This window comes from Tympanuchus pallidicinctus, unplaced genomic scaffold (genome assembly GCF_026119805.1).
Source record: "Tympanuchus pallidicinctus isolate F22 unplaced genomic scaffold, pur_lepc_1.0 scaffold22, whole genome shotgun sequence".
NCBI classification, from domain to species: domain Eukaryota; kingdom Metazoa; phylum Chordata; class Aves; order Galliformes; family Phasianidae; genus Tympanuchus; species Tympanuchus pallidicinctus.
Window position 1 is genome coordinate 10,795,090 of NW_026294739.1, and position 15,374 is coordinate 10,810,463.

General features: G+C 37.1%; 1 protein-coding gene across 1 annotated transcript in view; it reads right to left on the bottom strand.

Annotated features, from left to right (window-relative positions):
- Positions 1-15,374, bottom strand: part of PLOD2 (procollagen-lysine,2-oxoglutarate 5-dioxygenase 2) — a 47,224-nt gene that overhangs the window by 5,648 nt on the left and 26,202 nt on the right. The window contains exons 8-13 of the mRNA XM_052685927.1: positions 14,288-14,389; positions 10,626-10,751; positions 8,802-8,923; positions 4,091-4,195; positions 3,172-3,297; positions 1,900-2,041 (exon numbers count right to left, since the gene is read on the bottom strand). Coding sequence (XP_052541887.1) covers positions 1,900-2,041; positions 3,172-3,297; positions 4,091-4,195; positions 8,802-8,923; positions 10,626-10,751; positions 14,288-14,389 — 723 coding nt within the window. The remainder of the gene's footprint in view (positions 1-1,899; positions 2,042-3,171; positions 3,298-4,090; positions 4,196-8,801; positions 8,924-10,625; positions 10,752-14,287; positions 14,390-15,374) is intronic.

Sequence of the window (15,374 nt, forward strand, 5' to 3'; positions counted from 1 at the left end):
GGGTGGTTTTGTAATTTGTTGGTGTTTTTTTTTTACTTTTTTTTTTTTTTCTTCAGAACTTGAACATTTATTTTATTCACCACTTTTCAGATTCAAATGTTATTTCAGAAGCATTTGCAATCAAGATTTGTGGCAATAAGGCATCCTCCCTTGGATATTTTCTTATTTTTAATCTATCTTTTGTCTGAAAGAGAGTCAAGTTTGTTAGAATGATAATGATTGTTAAAGACGTGCCTTGTTTTGGGCACCAATCAAATCATAAAGTAGCTGCAGCAGGGAGAATAAGGAGGGTCTGGCTCAGGAAAAACAGTCTAAATGACACCGATTGCACAAAAGCTCTACGTTTACCAAGGGGCCCTGGCTGACCTGCTTGCCATTTGAGCTTTACTAGGGCTGCTGAATCAATTTTATCCGCTGGAACACAGCTTTAGAACACCTTAACCTTAGCAATGAGAATCCTCCCCAGGGAAATAAGCAGCCTATGTCACATGGAGCTGGTTGTAAAGAAACTGTTCCTGGTGCTAATTTGAACCCGACAAGACTGAAGAGAAAGATGGAGTGACATTTTGCGAGGAGTAAGGACAGAGGAGAAGGATCTTCCTGTGGTAAAATAACACTGTATGTAATAAGAACTAATGATTTAAAACAAAAAATAAAGCAACACCTTTGGGGGTCTGAGCATATGGAATGTTTCCGAAGAAGGGGAGTCTTTTTCCCTTTGTAAAGTCTAAAATGAAGGAGAATCATCACATCAGTTTTCTGATACATAGTTTCTCTGTTTGTCCAAGATCTACTAGATTTCCAGTTACAATAGGGAAATAGCAGCCTCTGACAAAAGCTGATACGCCTTTACAGACAACATGCATCTCCAAGCAAAGCTCACAATGTACATGTCAAAGCTGTTTCCACCAGCCCCTTCTTATCTGCTGCAATACAAAAACAAGCACGTACCAAACCATCTTACAGCACAGATTGAGAGGGAAAAAAAAAAAAAGAAAAAAAAAGGAGAAAGCTGTTTTCTGATGAGCCACAGTCAGATTAGTTGAACAAGCGGATGGGAAGCACAGGTTTGCAATAACTGACGCTGAGAAGGCTTGAATACAAGAGAATTGGATGGGAACATTCTGAGGAATCAGTACAAACAAAAGAAATCATGCCTTGTTATGAGGGAATAAATAAAAAATTAATACTTGCCAACTTTTCTTGTTCAATTCAGCAAAATTATTTTTCAATGTTATAGTGTCTGGAAATAGGTCTGGTTTAGCTCTTATTTGTTTCTGTGCTGAAACTAGTGTAAATATCAGTAGAAATGTGGATTTACATATTCATATTTTTACAGTACAAGTAAACTTTCTCTCATTACTTACAGCTCAAAGTAACAAATTTCTGGTACAGTTTTAATCTAACCTGGAAGAATTAAGGAGTAACTTCTGTACTCCAAGAAGATTCCTACCATTTCATAAATCACTCAGGCTTTTTATACCAACACTGTCCATTATTATTTTAAAGCTTATACATTACATTGCAGAATGCTCCATTTTAATCTGCTGGAAGTTTTTTATTCTGTGAAAGTGTACAAAATAAAGACATTCTACATGCAATGATGAATTGAAAATTGTACATGAGGTTGCTCCAACTAGGAAGGTATTTTAACCTCAACAGGACATTTCAGTTTAAATAAAAATCACTATATAACCAGTGTACCGACATTAGAAAAACTTCCACTCAGCAATTTGAACAAATACATTTAAAAGGTTTCACATCATAAAAATTGGCCAGTACTTTGAATTAGAAATAAAATATAAAATATAAGACCAATCAAGCAAAGCAACCAAGTGTAGCAAGACACAAAGTAGTCTGTGTGCATTTAAAAAGCAAGTCGTTATAGATACACCTTACCATTTCCCTGGCATTCCTGCAGAGAGCCATGTCAGGATCCAGCTTATCACGCATGAAGTAGTTCTTCTCTTTCATCTCTGACCTGAGAGTTTGGCCCTTAATCAAGTATATATTAGCCATATAAGGTATATTCCATACTCCTCTGTAACAGAAAAGAAATAATTTAAAGCTGCAAAAACTATTTTGTTCTCCATTCCACTAACTCAGCATCTATGTATTTGCTGACAAGACAAAGCAAGTTTCAAAGCAACAAACTTGAAATGTTCCCAAGACATCTGAAAAACTGCAGCTGGACAGCAAGAAATCAAATCTCAAAAATAGGCATGGGCAGCAATTCAATTTTTACAAAGTATTGTCATAAAAAACAAAAAAGTCAAATTCCCTGAAGTGAGTTTTTAACTACAAATGTACTTCGTGTTTCCAGATTTAAGGCAAAGTCTTTTATATTATAATATTATTCTACACTGCCAGATGGATAAAATAATTCTAAAACAGATTTTTTAATGAGCTTAAGCATAGCTGCTTTGACCTTCTCACACAAACACCCGCTGACCACCCGCAGGTCATATGTTTATGTGAGTTGGGCCAATATTAACAACAAAGCAGTGCTGCTATAATGCGTGCTTTACACGTCCCCTCCCTCCCAGAGCCAAGCCTCCTGTGCCATGAACACATCCTTCAGTGCTGTTGAGAACAATCCATTCCTTTTCAAGCAGTCTGTCTGTTTCAGATCTTTTTGTTCTTTCAAGGCAATGAAAACTAAAATGAAAATATCATTTATGGGAAAGAAAAGCTTAGGGAAGGACAAATCTAAAAATGCAATGAAAGTGTTTGTCAAGAGAATGTATAAATATACCTGAGATAGCATACAAGAAACAACTCAAGAACAAAGAAATTACAGTCATTCAGTTTTGCACTGATTAAATAATTGCCTCAAAAAGATTTGATGAATACAAGAATCATTTATTTTGACTAAAGTTCCTGGGGTACAGTTTTTCTTTTCTACCTATTTCTCTGCTTTGCCATTTTCTGCACTGTATACTTGCAGAGTAGAATATTCAAACGCTCAGATAGGTACTAGTCATCACTATGTCCATTAGTGATAGCTTGTCATGTAAAACATATTGCTTCAATGGAATACTAGAAGTTGAACAGTGCAACTAACTTTAGACTTCTCAGAAAAAACACAAGACTGTCTGAAAACGTAAGAAAACGTTCTGAATAACCATACATTAATCCCTTGACTTTAAGAATTAGCTTAAGGTAACTTACACTCTGTTCCCTTGGACAATATCAATGTAATCTTCTGAACGAGCATAGTAGCCATCTGGGCTCAAAGCACCCCAGAAATTGGACCAAAGCTTCCCATGACGAGTTACAAGCGGTGCAATTATCTTTCTGTGAAGTAAGAATATTCAGTAAAAAGATATGAATTGTGATACGAAGTTATGTCAAGAAATACCAGCTTTTCTGACTTGTTGAGAACTTGTCCAAACCCCAGTGACTATCAAGCTTGGGAGCAGCTATTCTGAATTTCAGCTGCAAAAAAAGAAAAACTATTCAAGCTCCTACAGCCCAGAAATAACATCACCGTAACAGAAGCAATGATTCCTATAAAGCAGAAGCAGCTTGTATTTCTGTCAGCCAAGAAATACTCCCCACAGCATGGTAGCATAAAAAGAATCACAAAGCCAGAGACAAGGAAAAGAATATTAAAATGAAAATGGTGAAACTGCAGGTACAAAAGTTACTTCAGTCTGAAAATTAGCTACCCAAAATTTAGTGTCAAAACAGGGAAGTCCAAAAGAACAGAAAGAATAAAAAAGCTCTTTGTTTCAGGGGGTGTCTACTAGTAGGTACATTTTGCAAGGTTTTTGTTGGTGGTGGTAGGTTTTTTTTGTAACTGTGTGTATAACTTTGAAATCACTAGTTACTGAGACCCTAACTCATGTCATAAAACCTGTTTAGACCGTACCATTTTTGCCATAGCAACTTTGAAGCATCTAAAATTCTTATGAGAAATTGCTGCTTGACAGGAACAAAACACTTAATGAATTGTTGGGCCATGGCAATCAAATATCACAAGTAAACAAAGAGGATCTAAATCTGCAAGAACAGACAGGATTTTATTTTCTCTGGAAGGGCCCCAAGAGTCCGAAGAATTTCTGTAGAACCAGGAGATATACTACACCTGTTCTGTTCTATCAGTATCTTTAAAGTCTTTGGGTTTGTCAGTACAACATCTGCATCTATGCTGAAATAGTATTCGCATGCTTCATCCTGGCGACAAAGGTCCCTAAAAAGACAAAAAGAATTGGTTACCTCACATGTTTCCAGAAGAGGTTCACAAATGACAAATGCACAAATACCATAGCTGTAAATTTCATAAATAGCCCTTTAGTACGTATGCTACAACAGTCAAAGAAAGACACCATAATGTAAGATACATGGAGCACACATCTATGCATTTGTCAGGTACACTTGTTAGGCAACAGCAGAGTAGAATGAATTCAGCCTCCCTACACCAGCAGAATGGTAGATCAAACAGACTTTTGAGAAAGTGGAATGACTCCTCAAGTCATACTAAAGCAGTAGCTTTCTGTCATGCAAATGGAATTACTAATTTTGTCTGTTCTCCCCAGTATAATTCACTGAACTTGCATTAATTCCATCATAGCGTTAAGTGTTCCCATTGTTTTACTTTCATGCTGTAAAATGCCTACAAACATAATTTTAGTTCAAGTTCTATTTGATTTGATCATTTCTGATCGGTTTTCTGCAACAGAAAAGAACTCTGTCACTTCAGGAGTAGTGACAAATGGTGGATGTGACAGACTACATACAAGTCAGTGACCGCTGGCATGGCTCCTTGTTTGCATCTCCTTCATTCTCTTCCACTGCCTAACCTAGCAGGTCAGCACTTAGTACATCTCCTCTGCAGTTTATTAAACAAAAGACTTCTTGATAATCAAATACTCTTATGCTTAAAGGATTTTGGATTTATGGCTTTCCAGAAATTATGGTAGAAGATAGGACTTTTTTACTCCACAAATTTCAGCAATCTCTTCTCTTCAAACTCAGTCACTCAAGATGTAATAATGATTTGAATCAAATTTTTAAAATACTGAAGTGACAGAAGTGGAGTTCTCATTGCTAGGAAAGCCAGTGTTTGGGCACAGATACATTGTGTAAATCTTTGCTCAGTGTCTGGCTTTGCCTTAACTAATATTTGCTGAAAGTTTCCTGTCTTATGAATACATGCTTATATGACCACAATTCCTTAATCAGCACTTTCTCACATAATTGTCCCAATTGAAACTGGCAGGTTTTATTCCTGCCATAACACAGCCCAACAATTAAGTCTTCATGGCATTTTCCAATTCCATTCAAAATTTTACAACTACTGAATGCAATTCACCTGTATTTTATATTAGCATAATTACAATTATTAGTAGTAGCCATTCATATTGCACTTGACATTAGGTGTTAAATTCATTCCAGAAATATCCAGCATCCTTATCCCCATTCCACTAATGAGGAACCTAAATTTGAGAGTGACAGCTCTGCGCTGGTCCAGAGTTTCAGCCACAACACTGACAAACCTTTCCAAAAGCTACAGTACCATCTGCTGCTACAAATATATGAATAGAATTGATGTTTTTAATTATCAACAATGAGAACAAACAAACAGAAAATATTTGTATTTTCTTGTAAACAAATAAAACTGAAAAATTGTTCCATTGTTCACATTATTTCAAAGTGTATAGTCCTTCCTTCAGCTTCTGCCCTTTTTTAAATAACCAGTTTTATAAAATCCCTTTCAATGTGCTTACTGTTGACAAAACTTCTGCTCTTTACTCACATCTTAATTTAAAAAAACCAAGCAAATAAACAAACAAAACCCTAAATCAAAAGTTTCAGTCTAAGTAGTTGGTAATTCAAAAATCCACTGAGAAGTCATTAAAAGCATTACTATCGTAAATAGTCTGGAAACGTAGCTACAGTGCAAATCAGTGTGAAAGCTCTAACTTCAACTTTTATAAACAAGAATATTAAATATATTATAGGTATAAATACAAAAATATATATTATTTTTGACAAGGAGGCTATTCAGTAGATTTAGTAAATTTAACAGAACACGAAGCTTTTTTGTTGGAAGTCTGAAGCTCAGCAGATTAGCTTACAGTATTTTGCAGTCAGAAAAATGATTAACTTTACTGACAAACACCAGCCCATCCAGAACTCTGACTTCATCTAAGAAGGATCAAAATCACTTTCTGCACATTATACCTTCCCTTGAGATCTCCTTACTTCTTCATAGGGGGAACGCATCATCTATCCAATTTCTTTAGCATTAAGTCATTTGTAGCTGTTTAGATATAATTTGAATTAGCAATTTATCATTTTCATATCCCTCTTAGTTTGGTAGTACAACTCCAGACGTGGACTGTGAGTCAACGGGAGAGCATTCAGGCCATCAGAAAGAACTCTTGACAGAAAAGGTGCCTGGGTGACATGGACAGACGTTGCTACCATTTAGGATCTCATTTTGCACTGCTCACTGTCCCAGCCACAGCCATTGCTCCTCCCAGCAGAGCTCCTATCACTATCACTACAAACAAAGAAATGTAGCCATGGAATAGATAAAGCACTAACCTTTAGTTTTGCATTTCAGGCTTAGGTAACATCACCACAATTACTACAACTGAAAGCTATTGTAATTAGATACGGGTGGGAAAGTTGTATTTCTTTTGCAACACTGGAAGTTCAAAATGCTGAGACTGAAACCCAAAACTGCCGAAGAGTTCAAAAGAAGCAGCTCAGCAGAAGCAGGAAAATACAAGTCTCCAATACTTGACATTTGAGAGATTTAATCCTCAGTTTTCCTTTAAACCACATCCAAGGTATTTGCCCTACTCACAGGCCATCCCAGCCATCATTTATCAATACCAAATGGGAGCTCTGAGACATTGATGTAATGTCCTCTAATTTTCAAGAATCATATAGGAGAGAAAAAGTACATCTCAAAATCCAACCAGCATTAACCACTAAGGTAGCATTTTGAAGGAATATACATGCAAAGACAAAAAACTCAATTTGCAACTACGCTTTTTTCTTTATATTCTCTTTTATTTTTCTTCTTTCCCTAATCCCCTTCCTTCTGTTTCTGCCTGTTTAAGCTATGCACTTGTTTTGTCTATATTGATAAATTGTAACAACTCTTTGATGGTTATGCAATTTGGAGCATTTTCCGAAACGTATACAACTATCCAAAGCTCAAGAGAGGGCTTTTCCATATTAATAGACATCTGGAAAGTAAATCCCTTGCTATTACCTATTAAATGAATGAGAAAAGCAGGCAGAAGTTTGCTGCATGGATATGGGTGGGGGGAAAAAAAGTTATTCTACTCACATGTATATTAAATGTGAAAGTCTCACTCACTAAGAACTTCATCATGACTTATCACCAGTTTTTACTAAGACAAAATGGGGAAAAATGATGTAAGAAGAAAACTGAGTAGCTACATTATATACTCAAAAGTATTCTCCTGAAAACAAACTGCACCTTCAATGCCCAACTTCTCTTTTGTTAATTTCAACTCCAGGCACTGAATTGCATTAACTGTTAGCTGCATTAAAAAAAATAATAATAATAAATGTTAGCTGCATCAGATAAACACGTTTTAGAGTGAAATGTGCAGGTAAGAATACCAAATTCACTCCAAACCTACTAGAAATAAAGTAAAACCAGTTAATTTGGAGAAGTAGTGAATACACGTCTGAAGCAAATAAAACAAAATTATCAATTAATGTGTGGAGAGATGCAGGAGAAATAAAAATATATCAGTGTCTGCAAACCAAACCATTAAAAAAGATTTGAAGAATCTCTGTTACAAAGCAACTTCTGTTGCAATATTAGTGAGAAACAAGAGAGGTTGCATTGGAAGCTATCTGAATTGAGGGCTAATAATTTGCTTTACTGGAACTGTCATTGTCATGAACATCTAAATTTTGAGCTAGATTTTCTGAGGAAAAAAGTAATCATTCCAGAGAAGCTGATGACAATCAGAAGGCTGGCCAAGAAGAGCAAGAGTGAAAGGAAGTTGCTGATAACCTGATTTTGTCCTGTCCCAGCCAAAAGGAAAGGAGCAACTGTTGGTGACATCTACATTGTTCACATGTAAGATCATACTTAGCTTTCTAAATGAATAATTTTGGGATGATCTCATCTCATACATATTACACTTATTTCTAGTTCAAACAATTTGTGAATGGTGTAGCTAACTGCTTAGAGTTTACTAAAAATAATGTTTTTTTATTATGTGAATGGCTGCTTCTGCCACTGTGGGCATGGATAATATTTCCTAGAAAGGCTATGGGAGAGGCCAGCCTGGAGCCCAGCCAAATTTCAGTTTCCCAGTGGCTTCGAGCAACAAAACCTTGTACAAACAAAATTCCAAGAACACCAAGACAAGTCCCTTCTCTCAGTTGATGCCATGCTATACTCTTAAACTCTGAATATAACAAAAAATGTCAGATATTTTAACATATATTCATGTTTATGCTGAGTATAATGTAAAAATAGTCATCAGTTATTTTTTCAGTCTGTTCTTGTCTGTGCCTTCAACAGAAGTCAGGGCTGTAGACTACTGAAATACAGAAGTCCAACAAGGAGACATTTTCCTACAAGTAACAATAGCTTTTCTATTGAACAGAAGCCATAAAATACTCAATAGTAAATATTTTATATCCAGGGCTTGTTCTAGACAAAACCTTTCACTTCTGTACTTTAAGATGTGAGACCGTTAGTATTTAATGTGCAAAGTAATATACATTAAAGAAAAAAAAAAAAAAGTGTTAGTGGATGCACCATTACAAAGGATTTAAAAATCAGAAATTACATTCCCATGTTCCGGGCTTCTGCTTGACTCAGATTTTCTTCAGGTCCAACAATTTTTATATTTCTGATAATGTTCTTGGCTTTTTCCCAGAATTTCTTGATGTGCTTTTCATGGTAAACCTCCTGTAATCATGTTAACATTGTTTATAGTGAATGAAAGGTACAAATTGCTGTGAAATCATAAACACAGTGTCCAAGAACAAATTGTATTCTATCCTAAGCAAACAGATGGCAAGCAGTATTTGAAGATAATCCAGTACAGCTATCATCAAAAAAATCAAGTGGTTCAGTCCAAAGTTTTAGCAAGGAAAGCCAACACATCAGCAGTATGAATCAATCCTGTACATCCAAACCAGTGATGCAATTCACAAACTGTATATGCAGCATTTTATCACAATACTTGTTTTACAAACATCAAACTCCATCCTCAACCTCACTGGCACAGAGGGATTTTTATGTCACACCAGAAGGGCTTTAGAGAGAGGGGAGTTGCCACTTGTGGTGCCCAGCCAGAGAAAGACAGCTGTGCACCACGTGCCCCAGCTCCAGACCACAACTCCTACTCTATTCTCCCTAAGAAGAGAGCAGCCAGTTGGAAGAAATCATTCGCTGCTACCAAGGTGGCTGGGAATGAAACCACACTCAAGAGTGCTTGCAATAAGGAAATTTAGAATGTCATCAGCCTTGGCTAACAAAGTAGGCAAAACAGTTTGGTGGTATCATTTCTAGAAGCAGTGATGGTGGCAGAAGAGGTTGAGATTAGAGTTCAGGGGTATTCGTCTATTATCTTGCTCTAACGTGATAAAACCAAATCTTATTTTTTCAATCAACTAAAAATGCTGCACATTCATCCTCTCAGAAAAGTAGTCCCAGTGGTTGTCTCTTTAATTTCTCATTACCCTACCCCTAATGTAAGGGATCTCAGTAGTATACAATCCTTCCAGACCACTGTCCTCATTGTTAGGCTTTGCTATAACAGATAACTTCACAGTAGCTAAAGGTGATGGTTTTTTCCTGCCTATAATTGAAAAGCTGTTCATTCTTAAATTCATTCTGAACATCTTTCAACTTATGGCTGAAGCAGTGAACCCCAGCCTAGTCTACAATTCCTATCTGCAGATCATATTTATGTCTTTAAGAACTCCTTTCCAAAAGGCATTGAGAACTTCAAAACTCAGCTCTGCTTCTGCTCTGTTACTCAGGACTGCTGTGCTATGTTAACAATGATGTCTGCCCAATCAGAAAACCAAAATTCTAATTTTTTCCTGACATTCATCTTGCAGCGCTGTTTGTCCATGAGACTTGCACATACATGTCGCCTCACTCATGCAAATAGTAATACTGATGCATGTCACTAGTGAAGTATTAGTATTACCAGATCATTAGATAATTAGCAGAAACCATTAAATCTATTTCAGAAAGCAACTAATCTATACTGCCATTCAAGATCTATCTGTCCACAATGGTCTTTCCCCTGGCACCCAGCAACAGCATCAAAAGAAACGTAAATGGGATATCAACAACAAAATGAAAAGCAAATCCAGTGACAAGTATTGTTATTACACCAATTAGTACTTCTCTCAGAAGCATACAGCTTAAAATTCAATTTCTAAGTAGTTTGTTTCAGTAGATTTCAGCAAGCACTGACTGAACTTCATTTCACTACTGTATTTTTTCCACTTCTGTGAAATAAATTATGAAACATTACCTCCTCCTATGCAGTTAAGAAATATGTATACAGAAAATCTACATACTTTTCACCTGCATTTTTACTCATACCATGACTTCTATGAAATGAAGCTTTTCAGAATAGTAACATACTTACATTATTATGAATGAAGACACTGAGAGCCTCCTTAGGGTAATCCAGAGTCAACAATCTGTCTAAAAATTTAGGTAGGAAAGGAGTGGGTTGTTCAATGAAAACACCAATTTTTACCCTGGGATATTCCTAAAAAAAAAATAATGATATTTTGACACAACCAGTAACTTGACTTGCCTTGTTTCTAAGACTAGTTTTATTAAAAAGCAACTAATGTCATGCTGTAATAAACTTGACTGCACAGTTCTGAAATGGTCTAAGCCAACTAGCTCTGATGTGCTGCTACGCATGTTTTTGTGAATTATCTGACAAAGCAAAGATAATGGATTCAGTATCACTGGAAAACTTTTTGAATTCCAATAACAGAAACTGAGAAACTGGAAGTCCAAAACTAATGTAAAAAGATTTGTAATTTTCTCTCTATTAAATATGTTTTAACAGCAAAAAGTACAGAACTGAATACAAGAAACGCATAGCAAAAATTGTGGTGTTTTGTTTTGTTTTTGAATAATTTGTATATACATGAGAGATTTACAGGAAAGTATGGGGAACTATTTTTTTAAAAGTAATTAAATGATAAAGAATTATCAAAATATTTCAGTCATTAAGACAAAGACTGCAAAAGCCTTGCACATCCTTTTATATGCACTATACCCCATAGCTATCATAAATGAGTTCTGCATTACTTCCCTGCTTATTGATTTTATTAAGAGCTGTCATAAACTCTAACCAGAGCATCTCCCCTTACACCTAAGGAAGCCAACATCTCGTATCAATTCACACCTTTTAAAATTCCTGTTTTGCATGTGTTTGATGCAGAGATCATGGCTGCTAAAATAAACTAGACAGAACTCGTGTGTTCCTAAAATACATTATTGCATTATTTGAGACAAAGAAATTCAACATTCAGAGGTCTTTAAACCTATACAAATGCAGTGACTCAACAGAGCTTCTTTCCCCTTCCAAAGTAGACAATCCATACAAATATCTAAGCCTGCCAGAGGCTCTGAGAGAAACCTTATATGCCTATAGAAGACTGCAAGTTAGTTTTCCTTGAGCAAGCCCATACTTGCTTGAAAAGCATCTGGATAAACAATCAGCGCATGTTGAGTTTTCACAGTATCACCGTCTGCACTGGAAGTCCAGAAAGAAATTGGCAAGTGCGCTAGGAAACATTACAACACCAAGTGTTTACCCAGAATGCCTCTTATTTTATGACTTCATCTGCAAACCCAGCAGACAGTAAGTCACACAGACAGCCCAACAACTTCAGAACAGCTGATGAAGGTATGCGCACCCACACGTCCTGAAAGCAGCAGCCGCAGCATTTAGTGGAGACTACCCTGTTGTGACTGGAGTTGGACTGATACTGATAACACTGATCACAAGTGATGAGGAAAGCAGTCTGTGCCACTGGGTTTACTGAACAAATGTGCTAACCATAACAGTGGTGCTATCACAATTTATTCTGCATATTTTTCTAATTCAAAGCCATTTCACTATGTTTTCCTGAGGAAAGAGAAGCAGGTTACATTTGGATCTGCAAAGATTATACGGACAAGCATGAATTACTAATAATCCTCCAAAATACAGGAGCATGAACTGATTGGCTCCAATGTCTACACTAAAAGTCGAGTGTAACAAAAGCAGGTTTAAAGGACTAGAGTTTGACATTCCTGCAAATTGCACTGCCACTGTATCTCCATAAAGCAGAGTTAATTGATCTAGAGCATCGTTCCCCATGCTTATGAGGAGGTGTGACTGCACTATCTGAATCTATGTCTGAATGAACAAGTTTAATCCCCAGTATGTGAATTTATCAAGTCTGAACTTTGCTTCTTCCCAGTTATGCCCTGGGAAAAACACTTCAGGAGCACCCAGGCTGCTCTAGGTGATATTGCATTTTCTCTAACAGATTTTCACTCTTTTACTAAAGGACATACGTTCCACATTTTAAAGCTTATTTTTTCACTAGCAGTAAGAAAGTGTGTGATAATTTTTGAAGAAACACGGGGCAGCACTCTAAAGCCATACTGCAAGAGTCCAGGAGCTGCCAATGCAACACAAGGAGCAGTGAAGTCATCCTTGCTGCTCACATGCAAAATTTTCTACACTAGTAAAGAGCCTCAGGATTTAAGCATTAGGCAAAGGAACATTAAATTTGTTGTTCAGTTTAATTTAGGCTATTAGAACTGTATTACTACTCAAACTGTCCCCAGGGAGCACCTTGGATGCTACTGCTCAACCAGCAGGGCCCAAGGTGATGCTTCTATCCCCTTCACCTTGCATAGACCACCCTGCCCTTCACGGTGGGAAGTCCTCAGAAAATAACGTTACTAAACTCATGTGATGGGCTGAAAACCAAGTGTCTGGCCACTGCATCTTCCTCTGATGTCAAATCAAGGTCTGCATGTCAGACTCAGCCCAAGATGTTTGAACAGCAGCAGCTAAGTTCATCAAGACAAGAACATATGTCGGAATTCATCTGAAGGAACTCAAAGCTCATAACAACTTGGCATCAAGAAAACTGATCCTGACCTTCTTGTGAAAAGAGCAACAATGAAAAAGTCTTCAGGAGATATGAGCGCACCAATACATAAAATCGAATAAAGCAACCCCAGTGCCAGTTAGATGGGGCTCTCGGCAGCCTGATCTAGTGGGTGGCAAACCTGCCCACAGCAGGGAGCTTAAAACTGGATGATCTTTAAGGTCCCTTCCAATCCCAAACAGTCTGTGATTATATGATTGCTTTTTATTCTAAAGATTTCTTGTTAAGTAGCAACCAGCCAGGCCAGAACAGAAAGCGCATTCAGAAAATGAAATACTGCTTGTACTAAGAAATGCCAGAGGTAAACACTTCCACAGAGGCCAAGGAAAAGTCTCACTATTTCTGCTGGCAGAGTGAGTGAGGTATGATGTCCAAAGAATGAGCTACAGTAAGGAAGATCCATTCCAAGTAGATGTACTTAAACTATACAAAAAGCTATCCAGTCAATCATTGCAAGGTACTCTCCATTAATGGCTTTAAGTTTAAACTACCCCTTAGGCAACACCCTCAGACAAAACTTAACTTTTTTCCTCAGGTAAACTTTAACATATAGCTGAGAGTGCAAAAACTTTCAGCAGAACATCAGAAGAATGTTCTACTTTCAAATTAAAGATGTATGTGTAAATATATATGTATATTAAAAGGATGTGAAAGTGATTACAATTCCTGCAATAACTTCTTAAATTTATATCCCATTCTACAAGCTTCTTATTGTCCAGAAATTGTCACACTACTTTCAGTGCCAAACAAACCATCACTTCTTTTGTGCTATCCTAAACCCTCATGACCCTCTAAGCTCTGTCCTCATTCATGTCTTCACTACAGACAAGAAATGAAATACAGTGAACAGAGGATCTGAGGGCTTTTGGGGAAGGGGTTAGTTTCAGTAATATTGGGGAAACCTATATTAAAATGCATGCATGAAATTATTTCCACAAGTATTGGCATTTTCAGTAAATTAAACTTCCTTCCTTCTAGTTTCATATATGAGACAAAATATCCTCAGGTGCCTATTAAACATAAGAGTGCATACCAAAGCCTCTTTGAATCAGAAATCACTACATACCTATCAAATGCTTTCACAATGGTTTTGCTCTTGTTTCACAAGTTTTCTTACCGTTACTGTTGACAGATCCAGCATGTCTAAATCACAAATAGTGCATCCAGTTTCCCGTGTCCAAGCATTGGGGATATAGTTTCCCAAGTAATTCAAGTAAATCTGGTAACAAATGAACAATTCAGGTTAATGAGATGTGCATACAGCTGGTGATTTTTACTCTTTACAGAATTCAGGCTTAATAATTTAATGCCTTAAATCTAAAGGCAAATGACTGTATTTTTATGTTAAAAAGAAAGTAACATAAAAATACCTATTTCTTTCTTATTATTTACAAGCCAGAGGTGATATCCTTTTAATTTCTATGTTCAAAAAAAAAAAAACTGTAAGCAGACAAACTACCAACCAAATGCATGCAAGACTTACAAGAAACAAACTACAGATCCAGCTCTCAAAAGCTGCTGTGCATGTTTTCATGCCAAAAGATGATTCTAGTTAATTCTCCTAAATCTTAAAATCAACACTTCAAACAAAATGCAGAGACCAACCACATGAAAAGCACTTAGAAATTGTAAAAGACATATTTTCATGATGCATAACGGCATACTATGCCACGACTGAAAACACATTCTACTGGCTGGCTTCTAAAGCAGCATCTACCTTCTTAGCACTTTCAGAATTGGCGCTGAACAAAATGTGTACAGGATGGACTGCCTGGGCTGCCCTGTCCTCCTGGAAGTTCTTTACTATGAGAGTGGTGAGGTGCTGGAACAGGCTGCCCAGAGAGGTTGTGGATGCCCCATCCCTGGAGGTGTTCAAGGCCAGGCTGGAAGGGGCCCTGGACAGCCTGGTCTAGTATTAAACGGGGAGGTTGGTGGCCCTGCCTGTGGCAGGGGGGTTGAAGATTCATGATCCTTGAGGTCCCTTCCAACCTGGGCCATTCTGTGATTCTGTAAGACTCTTTAGCACAGTCTGTGGCAAAAGAATAAGGGGAAATGGCTTCAAGATCAGGAAGGGTAAATTTGGGTAGGATGTAAGGAAAAAGTCGATTATAGTGAGGGTGGTGAGGCACTAGAACAGTTTGCCTAGAGATGTGATTGATTTCCCATCCCTGGAGACTTTCAAAGCAAGGCTGGATCAGAACCTG